This window comes from Tauraco erythrolophus, chromosome 6 (genome assembly GCF_009769465.1).
Source record: "Tauraco erythrolophus isolate bTauEry1 chromosome 6, bTauEry1.pri, whole genome shotgun sequence".
Taxonomy (NCBI): domain Eukaryota; kingdom Metazoa; phylum Chordata; class Aves; order Musophagiformes; family Musophagidae; genus Tauraco; species Tauraco erythrolophus.
Genome location: NC_141470.1, coordinates 19387660 through 19401897, shown reverse-complemented (window position 1 = coordinate 19401897; position 14238 = coordinate 19387660). Strand labels below are relative to the sequence as shown.

General features: G+C 35.3%; 1 protein-coding gene across 1 annotated transcript in view; it reads right to left on the bottom strand.

Annotated features, from left to right (window-relative positions):
• The window catches only part of GAS2 (growth arrest specific 2), an 86665-nt gene that overhangs the window by 34680 nt on the left and 37747 nt on the right, over positions 1-14238 (bottom strand). Inside the window, exons 4-6 of the mRNA XM_086613853.1 lie at positions 13069-13132; positions 8084-8228; positions 4693-4800 (exon numbers count right to left, since the gene is read on the bottom strand). Coding sequence (XP_086469979.1) covers positions 4693-4800; positions 8084-8228; positions 13069-13132 — 317 coding nt within the window. The remainder of the gene's footprint in view (positions 1-4692; positions 4801-8083; positions 8229-13068; positions 13133-14238) is intronic.

The window sequence follows — 14238 nt, the reverse complement described above, 5'->3', positions numbered from 1 at the left end:
GACTGCCTGTCTTGCACTGGACTGCAGTCACTCCACCAACACATGTTCAGTATCACTGTTTCTCTAAGAGTTTTTGAGTTTTGTCGACTGAATTTTACCAGCTCTTTAAGGATTTTTAAAACAAAACCCAAAAGCAAAACCTGAGAAGGTTGAGAAGAATTACACCTTAACTAGCACAAGTAAGACTGAAACATGCCCGCTACTCTGTGAGCGTAAAGCAGTTGGAGAGGAATCAGCACATAATAAAAAACTGTCCAGCCACCCACTACTGGAAGGTCTTCAAAAAAACTTATATCTGGGACATAAATCAGGGCTGGACTTTAGACATGTCTTTCTCTGGGTCTTTTGCAGTTTAGAGTTGATAATTAGTATGTCTATAGCATGAGGACACTGAGATTAGAAGCCCAGATATGATCCAATGACTGTCACTGTCCTGAGGCCCAAGCTGTGTTTTCAGAATTCACTTGCAAGATGACTCCAAGCATCTCACTACATCTCCTTTGGAGTTAATTCAGTTAAAACTCCTGATCTGCCTATGTTTTTGACATTTTAAACATCCCTGAAATGTATTTGACATGGATAAAGCTCTAGGAAAGGAATTTCAGTGCTAAAAAAGTAAACTGTTCTGTAGATTAGAAGTGAACAGGCCAGGAAAAGCAGAAAAACTGTTAATATCCTTGGAATAAGGAAGACAATAAAACCCAGGTAAATAATGCTAAAGAAAAACCAAAGCACAGAAACACACCAAGCAAGAGCTGTATGACTTATGTATTTGGATTGGAAAAGCAGAACAAGACATTCGAGTCTTGAGAACTGTATAATCGATCTGCTTTCCATTTTTCCTTATTTCCAGTTCTTAGATGATACATCATCCCTACTTGGATAGACTGGAGTAAAGCATGCTTCCGTATTTATACATGAGTACATTTTTCCCACCAGGAAAAGGTAATAGCGTACGTCAGACTGTCTGCAGAGTGATTCTATACATACTATACACACATTCACATATACACGCACATTTTGACAGTGAATCCCAAAACAAGGTTTCTACACAAGTGCTGTAGCAGGTAAATAATGTCTTTCACTTCCTGGGACTTAGAGGAAGCTAGTAATAAACAAATATTTTATTATTACTGCGGTAAAATAATGCTAAGTGATATTAATGATTAAAAGTACAAGGTCAAAAAGTAGAAGAGCAATCACATGCTTATCACCTGGTCTGCAAGGCAGAGATCATCTATAAGGTATAGGAAAAATGACAGGCTTTAAAGCCAGGACCCATTATATCATCTAATCTGGCTCCAGTTGCACAAAGAAATAATTTTTCCATCATGCAGAACCCAACGATTTGAAAGTTATGGCTACAGCCTAGCAGGGCAGATCTTTGAGAGAAGCTTGCTAGTTTGTAGAAAGTGTACATCCTTATGCATATACGATGTGATAAACACAAGAGAGCTTGAAATAAGAATATTTGCCACTGAAATTAATTGTTTAAAAGCCTACCGTTTTTTACAGCCTGACTGATCTGTCTCACCATTACTTAATTACTTTAACTCCTTTACTGCCTTCTGCAAGAAATAAGCACTTCAAACTCTGTGACTCCTTTTTCCAGCTTATAAAACATGTTTGTGCGAAGTAAGTTTTTATATCTTGTTTTTCTTTATTTTTAAAACCAACCTTATTAATTCAATTCTACTTTAAAAGATTAAAGTTTATTCCCTAAAGCACTCCATGGCATAACGGTAGGATCTAAGAGTGAATAGGCAAATGATTGATTGTATATGGCACACGTATAGAGATCACGCTAATTCTAAACCAATGTTTATGTTTTAAATAAGGTAGTAATTTCATTTACTTCAAGTCATTAACACAATTCATTATTGTAAAACATGCCTTCCACCATTTTTGCGCAAGTGGAATTTAGACTTTTTCATTCCTCTTAGCTAGGAAGGAAACAGAATTCATGAGCAGCTGAATTTTTATTGAAAATAAGTTTTTAACATCTATACCACCACAGCCTTATGGTAATCATGTTTAGTTTATGCATTATGGAACTACTTCATGCGTAAAGAATTACTTCTGACATGCATTTTTATCAGCAAACTTAAGAAGTGTCTTAATGGATTTTCAGCATTTCCATGGTTTATTTTCATCTGAGCTTTAAACATTTTCCCATGTTAAAAAAAAAAAAATAAACAAATCTTTATTCACATAATTTTAAGGGACTATTACCTTAAGAAGTTGCTACTATACGAGAGAAATTTTGAAGGACTTTCTCCCTTGTGTTTTGCTAAATATTCCAAAGTTTTTGTTCCTTAAAATTACTTTAGATTGACAAGTGTAGATTTCTGTGTTATTTTTTTTTTGCATGAATTATATCTTCTGCCAGGTTTTATTTTTCTTTGCTGTTACTTTTTCCACTTGTTTCATATACAGATATAAATTAACAAAAAGATGGACTTCAACACTTCTTAATTTTTTTTAAGAGAACTAGAATAAAATAAATTTGTTACAGATATAATACGATTAAATATTTTCTGGGGAAAAAAAAAATCTTAACCATGGATTAATAGGTGTTAACTCCATTGAAACTTGGCTCTGGTAAAGTTTTATCACATGGCATACTTGTAGTATCATTGAAATTATATAGGTTTTAAGTCATATATAGGTTACTGGAGAAAACTAACAGAGACAGTAACGCGTATACTAAGCCAACTTAAAGCAAGAAACTCTCAGTTCAAGTGGAACATGTTGGGTTATAAATAAATGGCATAAATGTGGCTGTGTCATACTGTATAAAGAACATACAACATAGCAGGAACTACCTCAGTGGCATCAAATAGGGTGCCAAATATCAACAAAACTAAAGTCAGCTATGCATCTCAAATGTGTTTTCTCACAAGTGTCCAAAGGATTCCAAAGAAAGGCTAATAAACCTATTTATGTACACAATAAGAACACATAGCATAAAGACTAAAAACTTACTGTGATCCAGTGAAGTGTTCCAAAATGAGGTTCAAACTAACAAAAACCAAAAGACAACTGACTTTCAAAACCTAGGAATATGGGCTTGCTCCCACCAAAGTTCGTGGCAAGTTTCCATTGATATCAGTGTTGTAGGAATGATCTCTAATACTGCATTTTAATGTCCAATCTATATTACTGTTATTTTTTGGCATGATTTAACTTGGAATGCGGTAGCGTGATATGAAAAGCGTGTTTTGTTTGCAAACTTGGAATGAAATCTGACTTGGACTAGATTGCACAATAAAGAAGCCAGCAAAAGGGAATTTGACACTCACCATTCTGGCACTAAAACTTAAGTTTCTCAAAACTAGAAGATTAAAATTACTTTGATATTGTTATTTGAAATTAAAATCAAAAAGAAGAAAACATCACTGTTGAACTGTGCCAGATTACTGGGATCTTTGGTCAATGATCGTTACCTTCTTCTTAGTCTGAAGCTAATGATAAAGCTAATACCTAAAAACACTGCAGAATTCAAAAAAGTCTCACTGGCTACAAAACAGAAAAGCTATTCATCCTTTACGCTAACATGTTAAATCTCAAACTATCTGTGACAAATCCTGTATTATTTCTTCTTTCTGAGTTATTACGGCATTAATTGGGAGTTCTCAATCCCTATTCAGCACAGTACTTTAAGTTCTCAGCTTCATACACATGAGAAAAACGTAAATCCTTATCTAAATTTTACTTCATGGTAAGTTAGGCATAAGTCTATGACAGAGCAAGCACTCTGGTGTTTTGTTGAACTGTGAACTTGACTTCTACAGATGGGAAGGAGTCCCTCTGACTTCTTTTGTTCTCGTAAATGCTAAATCCTCAGTTTTATCGGGTCACAGTTGTGTGCCTTTAGCAAAATAGGGATAACAGTTATTTGAGAGCAAGAACTATCATTTTGTCAAGTCATTATTCGCACATGTGGAGAGGAAAATAGAAAATGGAAAGAAGCTTAGCATGAATCAGATTTTTAACCTAATACTACAGAATAATATGATTAGCATATTTTCATTATTGTTACCATAAGCATATATAGAGAAGATTAAGAGGATCAAATTTAAATTTGGATAGTATAATTGTGTTAAATTCAGCCAGATACTAATGCTAGCAAATATTTATATTAACTATTAACTTTGTGCTATGGGAGTTAATATACTACATACGAAGTCTGAAATTCAACACTGAGTTTGGAAATATCTGTTAATCACATGAAGTACTATGGATATTACTGGTTTGCTCACCATACTTTAGCAATATGTCTTAGTCATGACTTGGCAATTCAATGATCATGAAGTCTTTGATCTGTTCCCTAACCTATCAAATAATATTAGTCCAAACAAAGTGAGATAAAGGCTGTTTTAAAGCAGTGGATGTTCTTTCAAACCAAACCCAAGAGGAAGTCATCATCTCCATTTGTGAAGACTTTTGGTTGCCATTGATCAAAGACAGAGCAAATTCAATGACCTAAAGTCAGAAGGATCTACCACATGCTAATAACTCCTTGGGTCAGTTAACCCACTGTAGTTTATTTAATCCCCAACAGCATTATAAAAATGAATCAGTGCTGGTTAATAAGAAAATATTTTCTCCTGTTAATCAGTGATACCATTCGCAAAGTGGAAGGTAGCGGATTCAAGAAATTCACTATAAAATAAAAAATAAAACCTTTACCCTAATAAAGAGGATCTTCTCTCCAACTCTGTATCTTCCTTGAGAAAGACGCTCCACACAGAACTTATTAGGGCATTTACAAGGTGGATCTTCAGAAATGTGTTTAACCTGAAAAACACCGAAGTTACTAATAGAAACTGTTTAAAATAGCATGGGTAGCCAAACACTCAAGACGACATTTGCCATAACATGCTATCACTAATCTAAGTCTTCATGTATGATATTTTCTTATTTTTTCTTAATTTTCTTAATATTTCTGTAAACCCAGGTAAAAATAGAGAGAAGTGTCACACAGTTCAACACAAAATTTTTACTGTTTAACTGAAGTCAAACAGCTTGTTAATTTGAGTTCAGCGTCAAACTTTTGTAGATGTCTTTTCAGTATCGTACAGTGAAGCAGCTCAACTGTCAAAGTGCTAACATTGCTGACAGGCAAAATGAAGATGTCATAACGATGTATTTTCCCTTCTAAATAAACATAATAAGTACAGAAGCATCTTGCTTTTCAACAAAAGGCCCTGCCCAATACCTTCACTTGGCACTTTCAAACAGTGCACTAACAACTTTTTAAAAATATACAGATTGTACTGTGACATAATCATAAATCCATGCCAAGATGGTCCCCAGTATTGCTAACCACCCTTTGACCATCTCCACCTGTGGGCATTAATGCACTCAAGGGCAACTTAAAGGAGCCTCAAGAGCACTCTATCATTTCTAACAACAAAAGCTCAGAAAATAAAGATGAAAGCTACTTTCCTGCTTTTTATCAGCTGCATCAGCTTGACTTCAGCCTCTTGTGAAAACTCAGCCATACATGTGCTACCAAAGGCATTAATGCTTAGTAAAAGTATATCTTGTACTCTTCAGTGATCTGAAAGTAGCACAGCCATCAATGCCAAAAGAGCAGATCCGGTTGAGAAACTCTTATTCAACATTCAAATCACACTACTGCATAGGAACAGCAATAACAAGTGTGGCATTTTGATACACTGCAGTTCTCTTTGATGAAAGCTGACCTAGTATGTCAGTGTCAAACAACGCAAAATGCCAGAGGAACTTACTACAGGTTTTGTACAATTCAAATAATACTCCAAAGACCTTTTCAAATCCAGTTTGTAAACCAAGGCCTGTAAAAATGGTCTGAGTTCTGGAAAAGAATATTTTCAGAAGAGCTAAAAAATTAAAGTCTTAAAATGTTTCAGAAAAAAAAAATATCAGGGCAAAGCAATGGCACTCTGATTGATAAGTGTTCTGGTTATCTTGAGTAAATGAACAAGAAAGGCTTCTGAAGTACAACAAACGTTTTTCAGATCTTTTCTAATCTTTAGAATAAAGTTATAGCATATTAAATAAACTAGAAAGATTAGAAGTTAACCAATTATTGTTTCTATACTAGAATAGAGAGGAAAAATGCTTTTGAAACTAGCACTGTTGACTGATTTAAAGGCTTTCCAATTATTTCTGAAATTCTTCAATGTTGTTATCTGAATAACTTTATTATTTTGTGTTTTTTTAAATAATTCTTAGCTTTTTTAAAAAAATCAGGGCATGATATTTTTGTAAAAATTTTCATTTTAAAATAACACTTTGCAGAGGAACTCCACATGTATTTTACACACAAAAAGTGTTTCTCAAGTATTAGATGAGTTGTCCTCACTTTGAATGAATAATCACTGAATTATTTTAAGATAAATTATTCCAGTGATTTTTATCAACATGAGCGTTAGCCTCCATTTCTGGGGAATCAAACTATTTAGATAGTCAGAGTACAAGAGGAATAATTTATATGAAGTTAGTGGTTAACTTAATCCAAGCGAGGGTTGCTGAGGATGCAAAAGGTGCATTCCTGCATCTGTTGCAATGTGGTACCAAGACTGGGAATGTTCTTAGATGACTATTTGGCAATGGCTGTCTGAACTCTGATTGATACTCAGCAGCCTCTGACATAATATCCTATGGCATTTATCACCCCTGGAGACTCTCTTGAAATTTGAAGCTGAAAATCGATAGTGAGAACTATGTCTTAATAGCTGTGTCTACCAGGGTTCATCCAAGGAAGCAAAAACCCAGAGTAGCTGGACCTAACAGGTTCAAGGTTGTTTTGAACTCTGTAAGCAAAATAGAGTCATCTTCGGCCTGTGGAGAACGAAAGCCAACAGCTTTATACTGGTGTAAAACAGAGGATAATGAGACCTTCTCTGCTGATCCAGCTATTAAGGCTTCCATTACCTTACTATCCCAAAGGACACACAAGTATTATTGAGTGGAATTTGGAAATCAAATAAGGAAGCAGAGGGAAGAAATATCCTATTTTATTTTGTGTCTGGACTATACGAGCACTGCTGCTATTTTATGGTGTGAGTGTCTGGGGCAGTGCGGGTCACGAATCTAGCTGGATTAATTCCATTCTTCTTCTATCTCTACTGCTTTCTAAATTAAAGGAGGTGGTTGGAGACAACCTTCATACTCTCTGTTCTGTTCCTACAAGACATGCAGGCACGACCCTCCTTCTGTACATAGCCATTCTTTCTCAATTCTGTTGAAACATAAATGAGTGCTTCTGCAAAGTTAACGAAGAAATGCAACCCAAAAAATGTTAAATCTAATTATTTGCATCAAATAGTACAAAGTATTTCAATAAAATGAACGAACATTATATTCCATCTGCTCTTTGTAACAAAAAAGTGGCACATGGATTTTTCAAGAAGTGCTTTGTAACTCCCAGGTGGCACATCTACCTTGCAATATAGCAGTTACTATAGTAACTGCTTCTTTTTATAGAATATATTTGTACTTTTCAAGTTTAACCTCTTCATGGTCTCAAAATGTGTCCTTTTCATCTGATTCCAGCTGTTTCAAATGAACCCCGTTAGGGTTTGCAACAGAGAAATGAACACTATGGTATCATGCAAAGACTTTAATGAAATTCAAAACAAGATATCTTCTTTCTAACAATGAGGAAAAAATGGTTGGTTTTTTACCCCATGAGAAGCATGCAGAACAGCAGCATAAAATTAGTAGGCTGAGATAACTTAGAAGTGTTTGTTAACATTCTATACAAGTCAGTATGGGCCAAATCTCGTAGTCCTGACTCAGTCCTTTCTCAGACAAAACACCAAGTGGGAGTTGATGAATAAAAAGTGAACAGAAAAAGAAAACAGTGTAAGAAGAGAACTTGGCCTTCAGCACAAAACTAGGCTAAACTGCACATCTCCTACACAGTCCAACATTTTTTTCCAAACTTCAGGCATAAATAATTGTGGTCAAAAATAAATTAACTCTATCAGTCTGCAAATTTCTAAAATACAGTGAGATGTTACACTCAGGCTTCTGTGTCCTTTGCAAATAAGTGCATACCAGAATGAGTCAGATAAGTCAGATAACTTACAGCATCATCCAACAGTTTCCCTGTGCTCTTTTTCCCAGGAGACTTGGTTGGTGACGGTGAAGGAGATGGAAGGGGGGCTGAAAGTGTTTCCTCTTGTTCAATCTCCTTTTCCAACTTTATTAATCCAGGAGGCTCCACCCCAAACCTTTTGGAAACATGCAAACAAATTACTAGCCCTTATAAAGTATTCCATATTTTAAAGTAAAACTGTGGAAAAAAATTATACTTTCTGTATTGCACTGTTGTGGAATATATTGCAACCCACACTAATAAACAAGTATAAAATATATCAATCATTAATGCAATCATTCCAAATTAATACAAAGAATGAATGTAAATGGCATCTCTCAGTTGATCAAATTTACAGGAAATAGAGTTTTTCTTCAGCTTCTCTGTCTGATAACATATATGTTGGTGCATGACTAATATATGAACAGCACTAGGCCTCAAAAATTGCTATACCATGTAGGACAGATTCAAGCTCAGTACATTGTCTTTTTTCTTTTATTTTCTTCCCTCCTCCCCACCACCAATATCCTTTCAAATTACTTGACCATTTGTTTTTTCTGATAACATTTTTCGAAGAAATCCAGATGAAAAGGAATGAAAGACTTATCCTGGTCTCAACTATTGCACTGAATTTATAGATAAATAAATTGAGACATGGGTAATATTTTTGAGAAGTGGCTAATGCTTTTTCTAACTGATTTTTGACAGCCAATCGTCAGATCTCTGTTTACAGTGGCAAGACACTTGTAGCTCCAACTAAAACAAAACACACGCAACTTTGGCATGGAGCATTTCAAACATAGCACTTGGAGAACAAGGCTCTTTAAAACAATGCCTGCTTTTGAAAGCTTTATGGACACCGATTAAGTCAGTATCTCACTGCAAGCAGCACAGCTTGGATTGATGTCACAAGTCTAAAAGTTCATCCCATTTTCCTAATCACTTCTAATTACTCTGTTTTTTCATTTTGCCAACCCTGAACAAACCCCAGAAAAATAGGAAGATTTCCTTTTGCAGGACTTCAGCTTGAAAAAGTTATCATGCCAGGTAGGCTTCTCATAGCAAACCACTTGCATAAATGAAATTTTCTCCTGTAGCAGAAAAGTCCATAGCCCAGATGCAGAACTATGCTGACTTATCTAGGTAAAGATCTGGACACTAAAATATTGAGCGGTAACAAACAATATTACGCAAATCTAAGCTAAATGCCATAATGATGTTAAAAGCGTACTGAGAAAGGGCATAAGAGCATATACTGTCTTTTGTATTCTTGGGATAACTTTTAATTTAGTCACACTACTGCCGAGTAAATTAATATAGAGAAAACTAAGAACCAAACCTGTGCTTGTATTGGCTTCTAACTGGTGCAATCCGCCTAATGAAAAGTCAGCCAACATTGAAGCAAGCACTTATATACAAACCATTTACTTCCTGTCTGTCTGCAGATGCTGACAGGCTGTAAATCATTAAATTCCCACCGGGCTCTAAGCCTACACCTGCATGCAGCCTTACTCATCAAATACAACTCTTCCACTCTAAGCAATGCTGCTGCTTTGCTTCTACTGCTTTGCTTCTACTGCTTTTCATAATCTCCAATTTTTGTCATTTTTAAAGTGACAGACTTTAAAAGTCCCCTGTATTTCCAGTATTCTGAATTCCTCTGGTGACGAGTTGAAAAATAATACAAAATAACAAACACACACATGCACATTTTTTACCCACATATTGTATTAACCTGAAGCAAAGCTGCTGGAAAACTGAAATGGTAAAAGCCACATTTTTTCTAGGAGGGGTAGAGGTGCAAATTCTGGTCTGGAAGGTATGCTGAGAATTTCCTTTTCCGTTCTTTTGTAGCCTGCCTTCTCATAACTACAAATGAAGCAGCATTGGACTGCAACATGATCTCCAATAGACTTCTTAGAGCACCACTTCCCATTTTTACCAAGGAAAAACTGAATACAATAGCAGAAAGATCTTGAAATTGCTCAACAATAACTTCAAAGGACCTGTGGGGTTTGTTTAAGCCCCCAGAGTTTAAACGTTACCCAAAAACTTCATTCTTTCTGCAGAAATGATAGTTTAGCTGTTTTCCATTGTATAATCTCTCTTTAAAAACACGCACAGACAGCACATATACATCTATTTGCAAATAATTACATTTTCCATGAAGTCTAGATTATGAAGATTACACAGATTATGCAGCGGTCATTTCTGTTCTCACATCAATTTAGTTTAAATGATTCACTCCGACTTTAAAATACTTGGAAGAATGTTGGACCTGTGCAACCCACTGCAATAGCCCTGTGTATTGTCAATGCTTAATTTCATCCCATAGGACACTTCCCTCTCTCTACCCACATTATGTCTGCTGGTGCACACAATGGCCCATTTTAGCTACTAGAATTTCACAGATGACCTCGGAATTTTGATTTCATAAACAACTGAAATCCAGGAGAGTTTATCAGGCTATTCTATTATTATTAGGACCTGGGCTTTGAACTGCCACTCCTTGAGCCAAGTGGTCGCATCAGTTTTCCATTCACTCTGTAGTCCATCCATCCCATTCATCTCTCTCTAATTTGGCTAAAAGGACATTATGAGAGAATAAACTAAAAGCACTGCTGAAGCACAGCCAAATTATCAACTGTCTCCCCCCATCCATAGAGTATCTGTTGAATGGGTTCAAGTTTAGCAGAACAGAGCTCAATTCTATCTCTATCTCAAACAATCCCTATTCCTTCTCCCTCGTGCCTCAATCCCAAGCCTATTTTCATTAAGACACACCAGGCTGACTTAAAGGAGTTATAGACCCTGAAGACTAACAGTAAATCTAGCTGGGCAAAGTAGGCCAGGACCTGGCTCCTTGTGATGAATAAGCCACTTTCAACATATCTTTCTGCTTTTAAAACAGAAAAGGAAGAGAAAAGTAAGTAATAAGTAGTTATTCAGTGTCTCTTACTCTTTTCATTCTTCGAAAACATAGGGAGGCACCTTTTCAAAGATCTTTGTGGCTCCTGTTTAGGAAAGGAGACCTCTAAGACTGTCAACAGACCCAGTTTGCTTTATAAAGCATGAACACATCTGACACCTCTCCTGTTTAAAGTAGCACGACAACAACATCAGTTCAATGTGCTCTTTCCTACGCTTAGCAGAAGCAAGCACCTAGTCTCCTTTTCCATATAGTTCTTATTTACCACACCTCTGGCAAAACCAACATCACATATTTGCTTTTCAATTATATTAACCTGATGTTCCCCTTCAACAGTTTTTTGTGCACTGTGGAAACTGACAAGATTGTAAATGAGTTTTTGTTTGTTTTCGAGGAGATATTAGAGCAGGAACAAGTAGACACAAGTATGTTATTTGACCCCTAAGCTATAAACAAAAATAAAATTCAGTAACATAAATATAACATAGAAATTATGTTAATGATATATGGCAATAAACATGTATTATAAATAAAAATAAACCAAAAATATTTTAAAGGCAAAGGGATAGCTATGCATAATAAACAAAAACATGGTTCATTTATTGGTTCAGTATTTGTTTCCATGCATGGAACACAGAATATCTGAGAGATGGAAGCTTACGACAAATATGAAGGGTAAGATGCTATCTTAATTCCCTTGTAGATCTGCTGAAAAATCCAATCTCATTGCAAAATGAGATTTATCTAACTCGACTAACTTTAGCAGAATCCAACACTGCCTAACCACTGAGCTGTGTTCCCTGAGGAAGCTGAATACTACGAAGTAATCAATCTGGGGCAGACATTCCTGGTTATAGGGTCTTTGGATGCTCGAAGATCCATCTCCATGCTGGGGATCTTGAAAGCACAGTTTGTTTTTTCAGGTAAATTAAAATTCGTGAAAATCAATTTCATTGAGCACCTACAGATCAGAAGACCTTCTTATTCATGGAAAGTTAAATTAAATCTTTTTTTTTTTGGCCACGTTGGACTGAATCCAAGTTTTAGAGATAAGAAAATTCCTGCAAATTGGAAATCTTTTTCTGGCCAACACTATTCCTACGCAAACTTCCACTGTTGACATGGGCTTTTCTGAAACTTGACCAAGAGACAAATTTAGTTAAGCAGCTTCCCAAGTGAGTTGCTTTCACAAAATACAAATATCCATAATGTAATTTTAACATGAAAATATTAGTAGTTCTTAAACTAGCAGTAAACAGCGGTCTCCTTCGCATTGATTGTAACCACAAGGAATTCTTCTGAAATTAATGAAACTATTTGAATAGTAAGGCTCTCCAGTTCGATACATGTGTGAACGCAACTGCAATCTACATGCAAGACTGAGCAGCAGCACTGCTGCATATATATTTTGTAGCAAATCTTATGCCCTACACTGGTTAAATCTGCATCTGCAAAGGGGCAAACAAAAATTACATTCTAATTACCATCATTTTGATTGTCTAGCAAAAGTCACCGTTGTCTTGTTAGCAAAGATAACACTACAGTGTATTGAGGGTCCAGCCTGGCTAGAAACATCTGACAGAGATGGAACACAGACTGTTAATTCAATTCTTGTCTTGTTTATCTTGGTGAAAATCAGAGCTAAGTTTATTTAAATAAACAAGAGTCACTGTTGCTTAGACCATGTCATTTGAAGATCAATTTATTATCACTGAAGTCAATGAAATCTCAGTTGTTTATAGAGAGATCTGGCTGTTAGCAGGTGAAACAGCTCAAAGCTTTATTTAGAAAAAAATTCTCAACTCTTCCCCCTCCTGATATGAGGATAAGTCAACAAATACCCTCATTGAGGTGATGGTACAGAGTTTTTACTATATTTGTTAACAACTGCCCACAAGATATTCTTGAGTGACATCAAGAGAAGCATTCTCCTTGAACCTAATGAGCATAGAAGTCAGCTTGAGATGTGCTGATTTATTAAGTCTCTTAACAGCCACTGCTGTCAAGGATGTAAATATTTCTTCATTCTTTAAATATTTTCACCTACCTTGCTGCAATCCTTCCAAGTTCCAGCAAACAAAGGCACACTTCTCTTGGCTGCTTGTGGAGAACTGGAAAAGCAAAATGAAGATGGAAAATATTTATAAATAAAAGCTATTTTAAAGATTTTAGTGATGAATGGAACCTAATCATCAACATCTGTTGACTCAGATAAAACTTGGCTTTCTTTGGCTTGCAATCGAGTTTTACTGGAACAAAAAGGATGGGATCGAGGAGTGGTTCTCAGAGTGCAGATGATTTAGGAAGTTCTCATTTAGTTATCCTTTCATTCCTTTGAAAATACCATTCTAAGTCTAAATCATTGAGTAATTATTTGGGCTATTTGGTAACCTGCAAGCAGTTCATAACTATTTAAAAATAATCAAGACCTCTGGCAGAACACTAAAATTAGCAGAATGTCAAAAATAAATTAACAACATTAAAGTGATACTTTTTCTTCATACAAACTGGAGAATTCCTGTCCTCTAGGTCACTATTTTCCTTAGCCTATGTAGATCACAAAAATAACAAAATTGCACTAGCAAAGATATATCTCATTATAAATTTGGTCCTGAATTTGTTACAGGTTTACTCTTAAATAAAATATGAAACCAGAATACTTTAGGAATTCAGCTCATCATAGACAAAAAAAACCAAGCAAACAAAAAACTTTTCTTCTGTACATATGCACACATACATGTTTGGATTCCACACAAGACTTGTAGTTTTTAAGCTTCAGAAGCAGCTGTAACACAGCATGAACTTCTCATTAAGAAATATCACCAGAATCCAGATAGTTCTTTTTTTTTTTTTTTCTCTCTTTTTCCACAATTCAGATAGGTAATGTTCTGTAGAGAAGTCCAGCAAAATATATAAGCAAAATCCAAAATTAATAGATGAGGAAAGACTTGTGGCTTTTTGCATAATCAACTCCCCAAAAGTCCAAGAAGAAGACAGGAAAAAAGAAGAAAAAGAAAAAGAAGAAAAGTCATCTTCTCTGAAGAAATATCTATTGCAGTAAAATCCTCATGTTGTGTATAAAATCCAGGTTTTAGTAATTTCCACAATAATCAAAAGATTTGTACCTTATACTTCAGATTGAATTGACATCAAAAAAATAATTGTATGAATATCTGTATAAATCAGAAAAAGACAAACAGCAACAAAATTTATTTGT